Source organism: Exophiala mesophila (genome assembly GCF_000836275.1).
Source record: "Exophiala mesophila strain CBS 40295 unplaced genomic scaffold supercont1.6, whole genome shotgun sequence".
Classification (NCBI taxonomy): Eukaryota; Fungi; Ascomycota; class Eurotiomycetes; order Chaetothyriales; family Herpotrichiellaceae; genus Exophiala; species Exophiala mesophila.
In genome coordinates, this window is record NW_015622509.1 from 3,063,080 (window position 1) to 3,079,363 (window position 16,284).

The 16,284-nt window shown below is 52.2% G+C and overlaps 5 protein-coding genes across 9 annotated transcripts; 4 read left to right on the top strand and 1 right to left on the bottom strand.

Moving 5' to 3' along the window:
* Positions 1 to 1,923: 1,923 nt before the first annotated feature.
* Positions 1,924 to 5,326, top strand: PV10_08953. 2 transcript variants are annotated; one of them, XM_016374044.1, is made up of 3 exons: positions 1,924 to 2,619; positions 2,679 to 2,790; positions 2,845 to 5,326. In XM_016374044.1, exons 1-3 carry the CDS (start codon positions 2,165 to 2,167, stop codon positions 5,080 to 5,082), a joined length of 2,805 nt encoding a protein of 934 aa, XP_016220955.1. In that variant the 5' UTR covers positions 1,924 to 2,164; the 3' UTR covers positions 5,083 to 5,326. The 2 variants fall into 2 exon arrangements, with proteins under 2 accessions (XP_016220955.1, XP_016220956.1); XM_016374045.1 differs by having other exon boundaries at positions 2,679 to 5,326.
* An 899-nt stretch (positions 5,327 to 6,225) lies between these two features.
* PV10_08954 (uncharacterized protein) lies at positions 6,226 to 7,221 on the top strand (the record flags this gene model as incomplete). The annotated part of the gene is made up of 1 exon (XM_016374046.1): positions 6,226 to 7,221. One exon carries the CDS (start codon positions 6,226 to 6,228, stop codon positions 7,195 to 7,197), a length of 972 nt encoding a protein of 323 aa, XP_016220957.1. The 3' UTR covers positions 7,198 to 7,221.
* Positions 7,222 to 7,515: 294 nt separating this feature from the next.
* On the top strand, positions 7,516 to 11,185 carry PV10_08955. Of its 4 annotated transcripts, XM_016374048.1 has the most exons (6): positions 7,516 to 8,160; positions 8,220 to 8,566; positions 8,664 to 8,920; positions 8,985 to 9,221; positions 9,270 to 11,075; positions 11,137 to 11,185. In XM_016374048.1, the coding sequence occupies exons 1-5, from the start codon at positions 8,022 to 8,024 to the stop codon at positions 10,579 to 10,581; spliced, it is 2,292 nt and encodes a 763-aa protein (XP_016220959.1). In that variant the 5' UTR covers positions 7,516 to 8,021; the 3' UTR covers positions 10,582 to 11,075; positions 11,137 to 11,185. The 4 variants fall into 4 exon arrangements, with proteins under 4 accessions (XP_016220959.1, XP_016220958.1, XP_016220960.1 ...); XM_016374047.1 differs by having other exon boundaries at positions 9,270 to 11,185; XM_016374049.1 differs by having other exon boundaries at positions 7,516 to 8,566; positions 9,270 to 11,185.
* Positions 11,166 to 13,144, top strand: PV10_08956 (uncharacterized protein). The gene has a single exon (XM_016374051.1). It carries the CDS (start codon positions 11,228 to 11,230, stop codon positions 12,485 to 12,487), a length of 1,260 nt encoding a protein of 419 aa, XP_016220962.1. The 5' UTR covers positions 11,166 to 11,227; the 3' UTR covers positions 12,488 to 13,144.
* Positions 12,296 to 15,564, bottom strand: PV10_08957 (uncharacterized protein). The gene has a single exon (XM_016374052.1). It carries the CDS (start codon positions 15,244 to 15,246, stop codon positions 13,003 to 13,005), a length of 2,244 nt encoding a protein of 747 aa, XP_016220963.1. The 5' UTR covers positions 15,247 to 15,564; the 3' UTR covers positions 12,296 to 13,002.
* Positions 15,565 to 16,284: the final 720 nt, after the last annotated feature.

Below are 16,284 nucleotides of genomic sequence, written 5' to 3' on the forward strand. Positions count from 1 at the left end.
CATATCTACAACCTTAAACATATTAGAACATACAGTGGGGCGTCAAAAGTTTGCACCCGCGTCACGCGTTTTTTGTACTTACACCTCTAAATATATTTCACTACTATAACTAGATTTCCTCAATGCCTACGCCACGACGCGTTTTAGGCTCTCTTGACCCTAATACCATCTCAAATAGAGAGTTAACTCCCTATAAACGCGGTCAAATCGTGGGTGCGCATGCCGTTAGGGTATCAACTCGCAAAATTGCATCAGTATTCAAAACTCCGCGAGAAACTGTCCGTACGACTATTTCGAGGGCCCATTTACGAACGAATGGAACTTCACAACCACGAATCGGACGACCTTATATTTATACTTATCGTGATGAGCGTGCAATTCTCCGTATTATACGATAAAATCCAAAGATTACCTACACGTAGCTTATTGAGCAATCTAGCCTAAAGTTTAGTAGGTTAACTTTTCGGCGATTACTCAAAGAACACGGTATATCTCACTAGATAGCTAAAAAGAGGCCCTTTCTTTCACCTTAGGCTGTAAAGTCGCGCCTTGAATTTGCTCGGTAACACGCGGAATGGACCTATAATGACTGGAAAAGGGTGATATTTAGCGATGAGTGCTCTCTCGAAAGAGGTAAAGGAAAGTAAAGAGTTTGGGTCTTTCGTACACTAGAATAGAAGTGGAATAAAGAGATAATTGAGCCATATACTAAAGGAAAGGATATCTCAGTCATGATTTGGGCCTCAATCTAGGCAAATGAAGCCTCGGATTGCGTGATTCTACACGGTGATCTAAAGAGTCCTCGAGGAGGTGTAACTGCGTAAGTCTACTGCGATTTACTCCGCGAATAAATTCCTGCAGTCTATGAACCTAGGCGGATATTTATATAGGATAACACGCCTATTCACACTACCTATATCGTTAAGGAATATTTAGAGGAGGAGTTGGTAGAGACTCTAAAGTGGCCGCCATTCTCGCTAGATTTGAACCCGATCGAGAATCTCTGGGCGATCCTTAAACAGCGCATTACTACGCGATATCCTGACTTCAGGGATATCAGTAGGTCTCAAGAGGCTCTCGATGAATTCGCGGATATCATTTGCAAGGAGTGGCACCTCATTGAACCTGAGATAATCGAGAATTGCATTCGGTCAATGCCAGGAAGGATCTAGGAGGTGATTCATGCAAAGGGTTGGTATACACGCCACTAGGCGACTTGAACCACGCGCAAAACTGGATATTTACGTTCTAGCAGTAATTGGCTATATTTAGCATATCTTTAATACCAATTTAACTAAATAATGGCTGTGTAGTACAAAAATGAGTGCGAGGTGCATCATTTCTTAGTTGCGGTAATTTTGGTGGGGGGTGCAAACTTTTGACTTAGTACTGTATGTAGATGCCCCGATACTTTCCCGTCATTCGTGGTCGTGGATGTAAATTCCGGGGCTCGGATGGCCATCCCCATACTTCTACGGTTCGACCTGCAGGTTCCTTTTTACGTTGACTGCCTTAGACATGCTGCTCGAGAGCACTTCCATGTGGCTCGTACCTTGTCACACTTGTATGCTGGCACTAATAACTTCCAGTTCGTACTTACTGGACGTCAAATGTGGGGTGGTCAAGTCCCACGCACAAGGCGGAAGTGCTTCTCCATCCTAGGCAGAGGCAACTCGCTACCTACTTATTCATTATTACTTAGTCCCGTAGTACTACATCATACTCGTCCTGGAGAAGCCTGAAAAAAAAGTGTCCAAGGTGGGGTTGTCCTGGCCACGACGCCGCCGCCGCCGCCGCCGAACATGTCCAGGACCTGAATTGACCCCACTGACCACCACCGACCATCACACCCTCGCTGTTTGTCGCAGCTGGACGCCACTCCCATCTTTACTCTCTTTCGATGGAATTTAAGTCTACCGAGTTCATCAAACCAAGTCTTTCCTGTCGTCCCCCCAAACCTCACCGTCGCCTCGCCCCCCACACACTCACCAGGCCGAGGGCAACCAGGAATACGAGTTACTGCGAATCGCCACTGCAACACATATGTTAAACCCATAGACAATCATCATCTCAATCTCAATCTCAGTCTCAATATCCCTTGCACCCAAACCTCATACTCATAATCATCCATCATCCACCCCCACACGCTCCTCCATGTCCGACCATGTCAGGAAAACCCTCTAACGACACCAGTTCGGTGCCCACACCGTCCGATTCCACAAGTTCAAAAACTAGCACTCAGCCACCTATTCCTTCGATCGAGACTCCCGATCCCACTTCCCAGCAAGAGCAAGCCTCTTCCTCCACCAGACTTCCACCTCGTACCGCAACTCAGAATCCCGTCTTTCGAATACCCCAATCCCCTCGATCTGCTCCCGGTCCCGAAGCCTCGTCACATCAAAAGCAAGGCAAGATTGCCATTCCAAGATTAAAACGCCCCGTCGATCCATCTGGCGACGATGCTGCAAGACCAGGAGGAAAACATCGAGTCACCCATGCCTGCGAACCTTGCCGTCACAGAAAAACAAAATGCAGTGGCGAACGTCCAGCCTGCAGACACTGTGTCGATTTCAAGATTGCATGCTATTACGCCGATGGGAAACGAGACAGAGTCAAAAAGTATGCACCTACACCTCACCCTCGCCCCTCTCCGCTCGAAGTATGCTGACTTCTCCCAGACAATTTGGTACAATGACCGAAAAGGTCGCCGAGTATGAAAAACTACTCAAAACCCTGATGCCACGAGTCAGTGATGCAGATGCGTCTCTCATTCGCCTTGCTCTAGAACGGGTACCACTCCCCAACCTGATCCATTCGCCCCTGAAGCTGATCACTACCCACTAGGACGCTTTGGACAACGAAACATCGTCGACGGTGGATGCCCTCACTGAATCTGAATCTACCGCCCTGCACACCCTTGATTCCGGTGGCGAGAGTGGTGCTGAGTCTGAGGCTTCGGCCGGTGCCGGTTCCACCGGTGCCCTCGATAGAACCGATGAGGATTTCACGCGTGAGAAGGTCAGAAATACTGGTTACATGGGCAAGAACTCGGAAGTCACATGGCTGCAACGATTGCGGGAACAGAATCAATCCGGCGATGTTCCACATACTGCCCGCGACAGTTCTTCGTCCAGAGCCGCATACCCCAGAGCAAGTGGTGACGACAACGGCTCTGAAGATGCCGACACCTTCACCACCGCCGATTCCAATTATCATCTGGACGATCTCGCCATCTCGACGTTTGAGCATGTCGATCCCTACGAAATGCCACCGCCCGAAACCGCACAACATCTCTTCAACTCTTACATCACAAGAGTCCATCCCACATTTCCGGTAGTTGGCAAAACCAATCTCACCAACCAATTCCAACGCTTCTTCTCCGGCGCCATTGCAACTCGACCACCGGAAAAGTGGCTAGCGATTCTAAACCTGATATTTGCCATAGCAGCCCAGTACTCTCACCTTATCAAGGCCGAATGGGAAGCCGACGAGCGCGACCATCTCATCTACTTCACCAGAGCTCGCCTTCTCAGCATCAACTCGGAAACCATGTTCCAACACCCCGACTTGCAGCATATTCAAATCCTCGCCTTGATGTCATTCTACCTCATGTGCATTAGTCAGATCAACCGAGCCTGGGTCATCAATGGATCCGCCATCCGTGCCGCCTGTGCAATCGGCATGAACATTCGCAACGACAGCCCCGAACTCAAAGACTCGCTCAAGGAGATCCGATATCGAGTTTGGTGGGCCATCTACACGCTCGAACACCGTCTGTGTGGCATGACGGGCAGGGTCAATTGCATCCTCGATGATCATTGCACCACACCTCTCCCTGTGCCGGTGGAAGAAGAACTCTTTGAGACGGAAGAAGCAAAAGCTTTGCTGAGCAAGGAACGGCAGCAGGGTGACCGGGCCCCGGGATCCAATAGTAATACACCAAGCGTGTCCGCGTCGACGCCATCGACCGAAAGCCGATCCCGCTCTCAGACCAAGATCGACTCGCGGTCTCCCTCTGCGACAAATCGCGTGGGAGACCTGGATTGGGCGAAAGACGTACCACCCAACCCTGCTCTCTATTTTCTACACCTCGTTCAATTGGCCCGGTTGACACAGAACATCTTTCACCGGCTGTACAATCCAAACTCTGTGCGCGGGACCTGGTCGCAGACGCAAGAGAAAATCAAAGAGCTCGATATTCAGTTGGAAAGTTGGTATCAAAAGCTCCCCCCTGCGTACGCATTTCGAAGAAAACAACGCGATCGGGCCGCGTATGAGTATCGACTGGGCCTCGGCTTCTTCTTCTATGGTACCAAGATGACAGTGCACCGCCCTTGCCTCTGCAGGCTTGATCGCAAGATCCCGAACCAGTCTCAAAAGTCGCTCGAGTTTAACCGGAACTCGGCACTAGCATGCGTGGAAGCGGCGATTGAGACCTTAAACATGATTCCCGACGAGCCAAATGCGATTGGCCTCATGCGTATTGGACCATGGTGGGACATTCTTCAGCGACTGGTCCAGGCCAGCTCGGTGCTGATGCTCGAGTTGTCTTTTCGGGTCAACCACATGCCTGAAGAAGCGGATGTGGTTCTGGAGTCGGGCAAGAAAGCGGTCAGATGGCTTCACGCTTTGGGGGATGAGAATATTTCGGCGGCGCGAGCGTGGAAGCTGTGTGCACCGCTATTTCAAGTGGCAGCAAGGAAAATCGGACGCGACGTTTCGGATCTTCCTCGAAATCCGCCTGGCAAGATGGCGGAACAAGATGCAGACATGTCCGAGGTGGGATATCCGCCAACGGCGTTTCCGCAGGGGCCTGCCCTGACGAGTGCCATTTATCAAAGCATCCCAACGTCGCAACCCTTCTCGCTCTACGATCCAATGATGCAGTACGACCAATATATCCCTGGAGACTTTGCCATGGATCAGAACATGATGTTTCAAGCGGGTCCAGACAGCGGTTTCCAACAATATCAGACAGACACGCCGGCAGACATGGACTTGCTCCACACCGGATATCACGACGAGCAGGCCCAGCCGCCCCAAGGCCACACGAATCCAGCGAGAAGTCGACCATTTGAATAAAAAGTGGCCGAGAAGGCAAGCAACTGTGGTTCGCTCCAGCCAGGACACACCTGAGGTAACGGTGAAATTGCGTTGAGCATACTGGGTACCTAGCTGTCATAGTACGTCCCTAGGGAGACCTGTCTCTTTTACAACTTGGTGCTTGATAATAACAGGAAAGCGATGGGCGATGGCTGCAGCCAGACACATTATCTGATTGTGAGGCAGACAGATTGGCCTGTAGTAATACATAATAAATCCAATAAGCTCATCCGTCTTTGTAAAAGTTGTGACGTGCGTGACAAATTGCAAGGTGAGTGGACCATGTGCTTTGGCAGGCGTTTTCGTAGGCATTGTGGCATCTCATCAATACTAAATAAGTACTTGTGAGGAAATTCAATGAAGCGGCCGATATGTCCGATAGGACGGCAACCCTATGCCCAGGAACAAGTACAAGTATACGTCAGACGTAGATGTTGGGCCCAGAGGCTGAATAATCATACCTTAGGTACCTATTACCCTCCATATCATGCCCCTCGGTCCTTTGTCATTGGCTTCCTCGAGTCGCCCACAAACCCTGGCGGGCTCTTCGGCCGCCCCCCGGACCTTTAACCCCGTAGGCGTTGGCACTGTAGACACCATGCCCATGTGGTACCCAAGGTATACACAGCAAAGTATACCCAGTTCCTGGTTGACCATCATTCACAGATTCATTATTTCAAGCATGAACTACGAGTGTGTCAACACTATCATCATCATCATCATCATCATCATCATCATCATCATCATCATCATCATCATCATCATCTCCAACCTTGAGCCAAAATGTCGCTCTGTCGGAGACGGGCAGACCAGTCTCGTCTATCTGGTATTCTCTGGGGCATCTACTCCGTAACTAAGAAATGCAAATCTGCGTCCATCATGTTTGATTGCTGCCCGGACTTTACACTCGGCAAAAACCAACAAATGCCACCATCAATTTTCGTTCCCGTATTATCAATCAGCATCAGATCAGGTTGATGACGATGGGCTAAGGCCCTTCGCCGAGCCAATTTCAATCAATATAAACCAAGACATTCTTTCCAATTACCAAGTCTGTCTCTTGTGCAGAACACTTGAACCACCTCAGACCAAGACTCCTCCAACACCACCCACCACATCAACATGTCATCAAAGTACGGCTTCGAAACCACCGCCGAGGAGGTGGTGAGCGACCTCCAGAGCCACATCGAAGGCAAGGTTGTCTTGACCACTGGCGTCTCTCCTGGCGGCCTTGGTGCCTCCTTCGCGGAACAAATCGCAGCAGCCAATCCAAAGTTGTTGATTCTCGCAGGCCGCAATGTCTCCAAAGTCCAAGAAACGGCACAAAAGATCCTCAACTCGACCAAAGGCGCCGTGCAGACTCGCGTTCTCGAACTTGATTTGGGTTCCTTGGCCAAAGTCCGTGAGGCCGCGGCAGTGGTCAATGCCTACTCCGAACCCATTGACGTCCTAGTCAACAATGCTGGCATCATGGCAGTCCCTTACTCCACCACTCCAGATGGCTTTGAATCTCAGTTTGGCACCAACCATCTTGGTCCCTGGCTTTTTACCAATCTCATCCTCGACAAGGTTCTCACCGCCAACAAGCCCAGGATCGTCTTTGTGTCCAGCGACGGATACAGACTCAGTGGCATTCGCCATCATGATCCTGGCTTCCATCAGGGCCAAGTCTACCACAGCTTCCGCGCCTACGGACAATCCAAGACGGCCAACATCTTGTCCGCCGTTTCCCTGGCCGACAAGTATGCCGACAGAGGCCTCGTCGCCCTCAGCCTGCACCCTGGAGTCATCCTCACCAACCTAGCCAACCATTTAGACGTGCAAAAAGACTTTGCGGAACTCTCTGCCTTTGACCGGGAAATCGGTGCTCCTCAAGGTGACTGGACAGATTTCCCTTTCAAGACTCCCAGTCAAGGAGTCGCCACCCACATCTTTGCCGCCTTTGACCCGAATCTGTCAGAATTCAACGGGAGATACCTTGAAGATGTCCACGTCCAGGATCTCGACGATATGTATCCCCATGCAATTGGCATTCGGGAAGCCACCAAACTGTGGAAGCTGAGTGAAAAGATGGTCGGCCAAACCTTTGACTGATAATGAATGTATTACAGGGCTTGAGAGCCTCGCACAGGGCTTGAGAGCCTCGCTGTTCGGGTCATCAGATGCCACCTTTGGCCCCTTTCGTTTAGATCAACAATCTAGAATTTGACGGGCCTTTTTCTCAACAATACTATTTAAAGCCCAACCATACTTCCAGTTGCTCCCCTAATGTAGACAAGATCGTCCATAGACCCCGCGACACGTGATATTTCACGTGACCGGATTCTGAAGCTCCTCCACGCGGACGACGATCATGACTCTGGAATCTTGGATCTTGAATCTTGCTGATTATTATTGATTATTCAGTATTAAGATACGAGTATGCATATCAGACCCATACCCATGCCCATGCCCATGCCCACACCCATACCTATATCTATATCCATACACAGACACCGCCCTTCCCCGTCCCAAGCAAGTCACCCTCACCGTCCATCGTACAGCTTTCCTCCGGTCTCCATCGAGCTTAATGTTCCTTCCGATCCATCCATGCCAGGTCTGACGTTCCAGTTCCCAGTCCCCTCGCCCTGAAACAAGGGTCTGACTTGGAATCCTCACCGGTTAACCCCGATTCTCTCACCTCTCAGAGGCTCAACCACTCAAATCAACCAGCAACTTGTTTCTGACACGTGCTAAGATCCATGTCCACCAAATGCCCAACTCTCTACTTGAAGAAACTCAAACTTCCCATCTCCGCCCTTGAGCACCTAACTCGGTCCACAGCCTCCTGAGTATCTCAATGTTGTGACTTTTGTCTTCGCCTTCAATCGAGCTTCCTGGGGAATCCTCACCTTGCACGAATCGTTCCCGCATGGGCAATGGCGTCAGAGAAACCCGCAGTTTCTTCCAAAGACCCTAAATGCAGTGACAGTGACGCAAGCTTGTCACGAGTTCCCACTCCCACCAGCCCCATCGCCTTTGAACAGGACGGCATCAACACTCGAATCGCCGTGACTGGTAAATGATACATTTCATTTGACCCGTTGGCCTCGTCCGCACCACTGACACTTTTACAGAGGATGGTCGTGTTGATATCGACATCAGCAAGACCGACCAGAGGCTTGCTCAACAGATTGAGAGGATCAGACTCCAGACCCGCCAACACGAACCCCGGCCCCCCACACCTCCGCCATCCTACGACAAAGCTGCCCAGTCACAACCTCCTCCGCCTCTTAATATTGTCATTCAGATTGTCGGCTCCCGTGGTGATGTTCAACCCTTTGTCGCCTTAGGACAGGTCCTCCGACAAGACTATGGCCATCGCGTCCGCCTCGCAACCCATGGCGTTTTCAAATCCTTTGTCGAGGAGAATGGCCTCGAGTTCTTTGATATTGGTGGCGATCCGGCCGAGCTCATGGCATATGTATGTCACCAGTCACGCTTGAAAACCTTTTCCTTCCCAATGATCCCTGATCACTATCGTGGACCTGGCCCCACACACTGACAGTCTGCCTTCCCAGATGGTCAAAAACCCCGGCCTCATCCCCGGCATCAAGTCCATCAAGGCTGGCGACATTGCCAAACGTCAAAAGGGCATGGCTGAGATCATGGAAGCCTGTTGGAGATCCTGCGCCGACTTGACTGAGATCGAAGACGAGCAGCCGTCGAAACGAAAAACAAGAGCCTTTGTTGCACACGCCATCATTGCCAACCCTCCGAGCTTTGCTCACATTCACTGTGCCGAAAAGCTCGGCATTCCTCTTCATCTCATGTTCACGTACGTGACTTGGCCTCGTCTTCGACTGTGTGAGAGTTTGCTGACCGCCTTTCACTGAATTCAGGATGCCATGGTCCCCGACCCAAGAATTTCCTCAACCCATTGCAAATATCAAGTCGACCGCACAGGGGCCAAGCGCCAACAATGAGAGTAGCTACTCCATTGTTGAAATGTTAACCTGGCAGGGTCTCGCCAGTGTCACCAACAAATTCAGGCGAGAGACCCTGGGCCTGCCTGAACTGTCTACGTCAGCGGCCACCACCATGATCGAACGGCTTCGTGTCCCCTATACCTATTGCTGGTTGGTATGTTCGATCCTGAGCCATGTTGCACACTAACCCCACCATAGGTCCCCAGCACTCATCCCCAAACCCAAAGACTGGGGTTCACACATTGACGTTGCCGGATTCTACTTCCTTCCTCTTGGCTCCCAATATCAGCCACCAGAGGATCTAGCCGAGTTCCTCGCTGCCGGCGAGCCCCCCGTGTACATTGGGTTTGGTTCAATCGTAGTTGACGACCCCGATGCCATGACGACGTTAATATTCGATGCTGTCAAAAAGACCGGTCAGCGCGCCCTAGTATCGAAAGGCTGGGGCGGCATCGGAGGCGACAAGCTCGAGAAGCCTGACGGTGTCTTTATGTTGGGTAATTGCCCACATGACTGGCTCTTCCAGCATGTCTCTGCGGTCGTGCATCATGGAGGTGCTGGGACAACTGCTGCCGGCATCGCACTTGGAAGACCTACCGTTATAGTCCCCTTCTTTGGCGACCAGCCATTCTGGGGATCCATGGTTGCTCGTGCTGGAGCTGGCCCAGCGCCGATCCATCATAAGCAGCTCACCGCCGACAACCTCGCACAGGCCATCCTCGAGGCACTCAAGCCCGAAACACTCGAGCGAGCCAAGGAACTGGGAAACAGGATTCACGAGGAGCGAGGAGCCGAAACCGGAGCCGCATGCTTTCATCAGCAGCTAGGCGTGGACAGGCTCCGATGTGCCCTGGCTCCAGGCCGACCAGCCGTTTGGCGCGTCAAGACGAATGATTCGAAGCAAGGGATTCGAATGAGTGCCTTTGCCGCAACCGTGTTAGAGCACGAGGGGATTTTGGACATGAACCTTATGCGCGTATATCGACCACATGAATGGAGACCTGAAGAAATGATTACGGGCAAGAACATCAGCACGGCTAACCCTGTTGTCAGCAAAGCCGGTGCATTTGCATCAGGCCTGATCAATTACCCAGTCAATTTAGCCAAGGCCTGGGGCGGACTAGCAACAGAACCGTACAAAGGGGCCAAAAAGGCTGGCTGGCGGGGATTTGGCAAGGGCCTCAAGACTGGGGTCGGCGGAGTTTTGTTCCCTCGCCGAAGCCTTATTGGTGGGCGAAGCTACAGCATCCGGGCCATCTATGAATCGATGAAGGAGCGCATGGACTCGGAAACCTTGAGCTTCATCCTAGCCACGAGGTTCGCCGAGGGCTTCGAGGACCTTCGAAGCTCCACTGAGGAGGAACGAGCTGACGTGATCAAGCAATGGCACCAGTTAGACCCTGACCTCAAGGTCTCGAAGAAGAAGAACAAGGCTCACCCCTGGTCCAAGGCGGTTTCGAGCGACGAAACCGTCAAAGAGCATGAGACTCGTGTTGAGGAACCAAAGTAGAGGATGCATCCAACCGACGACACGTGGAAGATCAACAAAGTAACCCAGTATTTTGTTGTGTCGAGGACATTCTCACCATCAATATTTATGTCCTCCTGTTGATCGTATGCTGCTCCCTCTCTCCTCGACCCGAGTAAGCATGTCCCCAATCGGGCGTATATAAATGACTGAAGCATGACTGGGCGGCCCTAGTCCAGACCAAGAAGGAAACGAGTACTCCGTACAAACTTGGAGCCCTTGAGTGGAGACGGTGTTGACAATCATTCAAGTTCTCGTTGGTCACTACTAGAAGCCGGGAATACCGACGGATCCTGTTAGCCCTGGAGATCGTCTCGCGTGCCTAACCATTTCAAGCAATGCAGTGCGCTGGCGAGTACGACATGACGATCTGACCGTGTTCCTGGACGATACTTGGCTTGCATGGTGAAAAGACCTGATGTAGGGTGGGAGGCCTGAGAGACTTGCTACGAATAGAAAGACCGAGGTTTATTAAGGTACGGCTGAAGCAACAAACTTTGACCGTGGCGCTGAGCAAGATCTGAACGAGTTGCACAGGTAGAGGGATAATAAATACCTATAGTAATAATAAATCTGCTGCTCGGTCCGAAAGAACATCAGTGACAAGGAGACAGCAACACCTCCCGCAATGTCTCTCAAAAGCAAAGCTGACGAACTCATCTCCCAGGCCGTCGAGGCCAGACGAGTGCCTGCTTTTGGTGCCGTTTCCCTTGACAAGTCAGGTGAAGTTCTATACGAAGGTGCATTTGGAACCACTGGTGACATGAATGACGGCGAGTCGCACCCACCATTCACAACCACGACTCAAATCAACATCTGGTCGATGACCAAATTGGTAACAAGTGTCGCCGTTCTCCAATTGCTCGAGACCGGTCAGCTGGGCAGCCTCGACGACGACGCGGCGAAATATGTCCCCGACATTGGCAAGCTCCCCGTTTTGCAAGGTTGGACCAGCGACGACGAGGCCACCGGCGACCCTATCACCCGTCCTGCCACCAAAACCATCACCATCCGCCACCTTTTGACACATACCTCAGGCATTGCCTACGACTTTTCCAACCAAGATACCTGCCGCTGGTTTGCCTGGCGACAGCGTACCCAAGGCATCCCTCGCACCAGCCGCAAGCAATCTGACATCTCACCACCGTTGGTCTTCGAACCCGGCACCTCGTGGGCCTACGGCTACAATACGGACTGGTTGGGCTTGGTGGTTGAGGCCATCACAGGTATCGATCTTGAGACCTATTTCCAGCAACACATTTTGGGCCCGCTGGGCTTGAATCAGACAGGGCAAGCGACACGGATCAAGGTTCAGTCGTTGGCTCACATGCGAAGTGCCACAGATCGATCGTTGGCGTTGCCGCCCATGCAAGTCGACCTCACCGCCTCGTACGGCGAGAAAGATGAGAAGGAGAACCAGACCTGGGGCGGAGCCTTTCTCGTCTCAACCCTGCGTGACTATGCCACCTTTCTGCTCACCATTCTCAACCACGGCACTCACCCGACCAAGCATGTCCAGATCCTCAAGGCCGAAACCGTTCGAGACTACCTCTTCACCGATCAGCTGCCTTTGATCCTCGGTCCTCAAGCCTCAAAGGACGCCGGTGTTGGAGCGTGGGACACCTCTATCGCATGGATGTGTGCCAACGGCGTCTTCATGCCTGAAACCCCCAAGGGCTTTTCTACTGGCTTGATGCTCAACCTCGCCGATCGCCCCGGGGCTCGCAGGACACATAGTGGCGCGTGGGCAGGCATCTCCAACCAGTATTATTGGGTCGATCCACAAAGTGGAAAATTGGGTGTCGTGGCTGCGAACATCTTTCCCTTTATGGACGCCGAGACTCTGGATCTGTTGGACCGCTTCGAAAAGTTGGTATATCAACATTGAAACTCAAGATACACATCTTCCCGATGAATGCACGCGATTGTCGCTCAGATCATGATATAGACAAGGAATGCTCGCCACATGGAATATCACTTGAATTCTTCCTTTGTGGAATGACACTTAAATGCCCAACCCCCAATCGCCATCGTACATTGTGTGTCATCGTCTTAAGAATGCACGCACATGGCTAGTGGCCTCCGCTGGAAGAGAGATCTTGATCTCTATTGACTTCGAGATATGCCATCAATATAACGCCCATATTCTCATGCCTCATAACCTCAACGCCGTATATTCCCCCCTCACATAGCATAACATGGCACCCAGATATCGTTTCCCCAACTCCACAACGCAGCAGGTCAACTGGGTTCATCATTCCAACAATCAAACAATCAGTCAGTGGCAGATTTCAACTGCCTCGACCACACATCTTGTCGTGGGTGTAGCATTTCCCTGTTACAATCCACTCGAATCGTCCTGGGGAGCAGGAGCACGCGCGGAATGCGAAAGAGAGTGCCGCGTCACATGACCAGACATCCACCACTGCGAGCTCGTCGTCGGCCGGCGCGAGGGTTCCTCCCTGTCGCAAACTCCGCACCGCTACCCTCGTCGTCACCGGTACCAGTGTCTTGAGCGGTCCCATCCTCGTCATCTCGGACTCTGTTTTCGGCTTCACGGGCCCTTCTTCGCCGTCGTCTCGAGCTCCAACCGTGGCCGACAACTCCAACTTCCTCGCTGGCCACCATCCACTCGGCCCATTTCTCTTCGAGACGGGCGGCGGCACCCCATCTGCCGGTTGTGCAACGTTTATAGTGCTCGTCCACGGTCTGCCGCCAGCCATAAAATGCCTTGAGGTGAATCACCTCGGTCGGGTACAACAGGGTTTGGATCTCAATCACCCGCCGGCTTTCCTCCTTTTCTCCATTCTCTCCAACAAAATTCTGAGTCTGGTAGACGGATCTTTTGCGTCCTTGCATCACCCGGCCATTTCCTTGCAGGATCTCCCGGACTCCGGCCCAGGTCACGTTGGCACAGTCAAACGCCACCAGCTCGAGCCCTTTTCTCGGGATTTGATTCTTCTTGGTCGTGCTGCCGCGGTTCCTCACCTGCTCCGACGCTTCCATGAGTACCAGATCGGAGATTCTCGTGTTGTCGAGGCACAATGATTGAATATTTGGGCAGGCTTTCAGCAGAGGAAGAACGCCAACGTCTCCAATGAGCTCACAGTAAGACACACTGAGGTGCTCGAGCGTCTTGGCGGCTTTGGACTTGGACAGCGTGATCAAAGTCTCATTGGTCAAGTGTTCGAGCTCCTCCACCTCGAGATGGGTGAGTCGGTCGGTGGTTTGTAGCAAATGCTCCAACGCGTCGTCGGTCAGTGCCGTGTTTTGGCACAGGCGGAGGCCTTCCAGGTACGGGACATTATGAGCCATGGCTTGAATACCTCTATCAGTCAAACTTCTGCAGCGGGAAATGTCAAGATGGCGAAGTCTGCGTGGTGGGACGATGGGTCTGTCGGTGAGCAGGTCCAGTTCGGGCTCCACGCCTTGGACCATGATCCGTAGGGCTTCGTCCGTTAGACTGTCGCAGTGCTGGAGGATGAGTCTCTCAAGGTTGTTACGCTGGAAGACTTCCAACATGAAGCCATTGTCGTCCAGTCCTCTGACCTCGGATGCACGGAGATCGGACAACTTGGAACATCCTTGCAAGACTTTCTTCAAGCCCTTGGAATCAATCTGCGAACACCAGTCGATATTGAGAAGTTCGAGCTGAGGACAATGTGTTGCGATGATCTTCATGGTGGCATTGTTGATGTTTTGCATGCTGGGCATGTTGATATGGATCAATCGTGGGTTTCGCAGGAGGAAAAAGTGGATAGAAGAACGCTCGATGGAACAGCCTTCGATACTAAAGGTTTCCAAATTCCTGCACTCTTGGTTTGTCATTCTGGTTCCTAGGCTCAACCATTGGTCCCGCAATTGCACGCATCCTCTGAGATTGAGATTCTTGACAAAAGCGCCTGCATTGAGCATGATTTTAATCAATGCGTCAGAGGTGATTTGTTGATAATATGTCTGACAGTCCAAGCTCGTCCAGAGCTGACCGTCAAAGCATATATCGTGCCATTCGGACGAAACAGCGGAGACCTTGATGATGTCTTTGGGGGAGAGGAAGGAAAGGATGTGAACTCGAAGTTCATAGGGCATATCTTTCCAAAAGTTGAAGTTCTGCCGCCTTGGGAAGGGCTTTTCCGAGATTTCGGGCAGCGGGGTGGACAGGGGCTTGGAAGATCTCAGATCTACGGGAATAGGAATCGAGGTGACATCGGTAGGGTCGAGAGGGCGCAGGCGGGCGTTTGTTTCGAAGTAGGACTGTTGGCTTACCGGCGTTCCAGGAGTGGTGGGAGCGGTGGAAAAGCCATTGGATAGTTGTGAGTTGTATGACAGGGGCGAGGATAATGGATACCCGACGGTGGGGGAATTCAGAGAGACACAAGAGATGGAGGCTTTTTGACCAGACTTGTAGACCTTTTCGCTGGAGCGGTTCCGGCCTAACTTTGCGAGTGAAGGAGAGGATGAGATGCGGTGCAGACCAGCAAGCAGTCTATGGCGTCCTTTGAGTTTGGCTGGTTGGTCAAAGGCAGTGGTGGCTTCGATGAGAGGACTAGTGGGAGTCATGGGGCGAGGAGAGTCTGACTGGTGAGGTTGAGAGGTCGAGGGCGTTGTGGCCACGGTCATGGTCATGGTGGTAGAGATGGAGTCCATTGTGTCAACTGGACTCTGTTGGGGCGTGATGGCAACTCACGTCAACGGTGACACAGCCGAGGGCAAGTACGATAGGTGTCCTTCATTCCTCCCAGGGCGAGGCCTCTGAGGGACAAGTATTATGTGGAAGGATGTTTGCAACAATGATTTGAGGATGGCGATAGAACGCCGGTTCACGGCCAGAGCCACAAGTCAGACTTAGATGTGATGACGAGGTCAGGCGACGAGGTCAAGAAACTAGACTGGCGAGAGGGAGGAGACGAGCGCTGGATGGGCGACGGATACACGGTGGAAGGGTCGAGGCTAAGTAGAGCGGTTGTTTGTCGACCAACAGCAGGACAAGGACACGGGCACGGATGCGGACAGTCGAAGGACACCCGAGGCCTCGACAAGACCCTGAACACGCAAGAACGGTGGTTTGACGGGGGACGCAGATGATTGACTAGGAAAGCTGAAGCCACAAAAACGGAGGGGTGTACAATCAGGTTAGTATTGTGGATGAAGGATGGTGGATGGTGGACGGTGGATGGTGGGACGGGCAATGGATCCGGTGCGGACTAGGGTTGATGTTTAGTAGGAAGAATAATGATGGCCAGGCGAATCGGTGGCCAATAATGGGAGTGGCCCGTACAGACCTGGAGCTGATCGGTGTTGGCGTGGGCGTTGGCGTTGGGAGTTGGAGTTGACGTGCTCTCGTGCCGTGCGTGTTCAAAGAGATCCAACTAGCATGTCCCTAGCAAAATGCAAGCACTTTGGCGTGGTGTAGTGGGAGCAGGCCCGTTATTCCCTCTATATGCATACGGAGTACGTAGGTACAAGAGACACGAGGAAGCACCTACATACCTACCTACCTACTAGGTAACAAGAACACCACAGTACGACGGTAAGGCCCATGATGAGACTCTATCCTCGAGCCTCGAGGGCAGGTGGCGTACAGGGCCAGTAGTGCCCGTACCATCCCCCATACGCACCTCTGTGTGCATCTACCACGTTGGGCCCACATGCCCCTCGAGGCGTGGTCGCTCAACTCTGTCACCA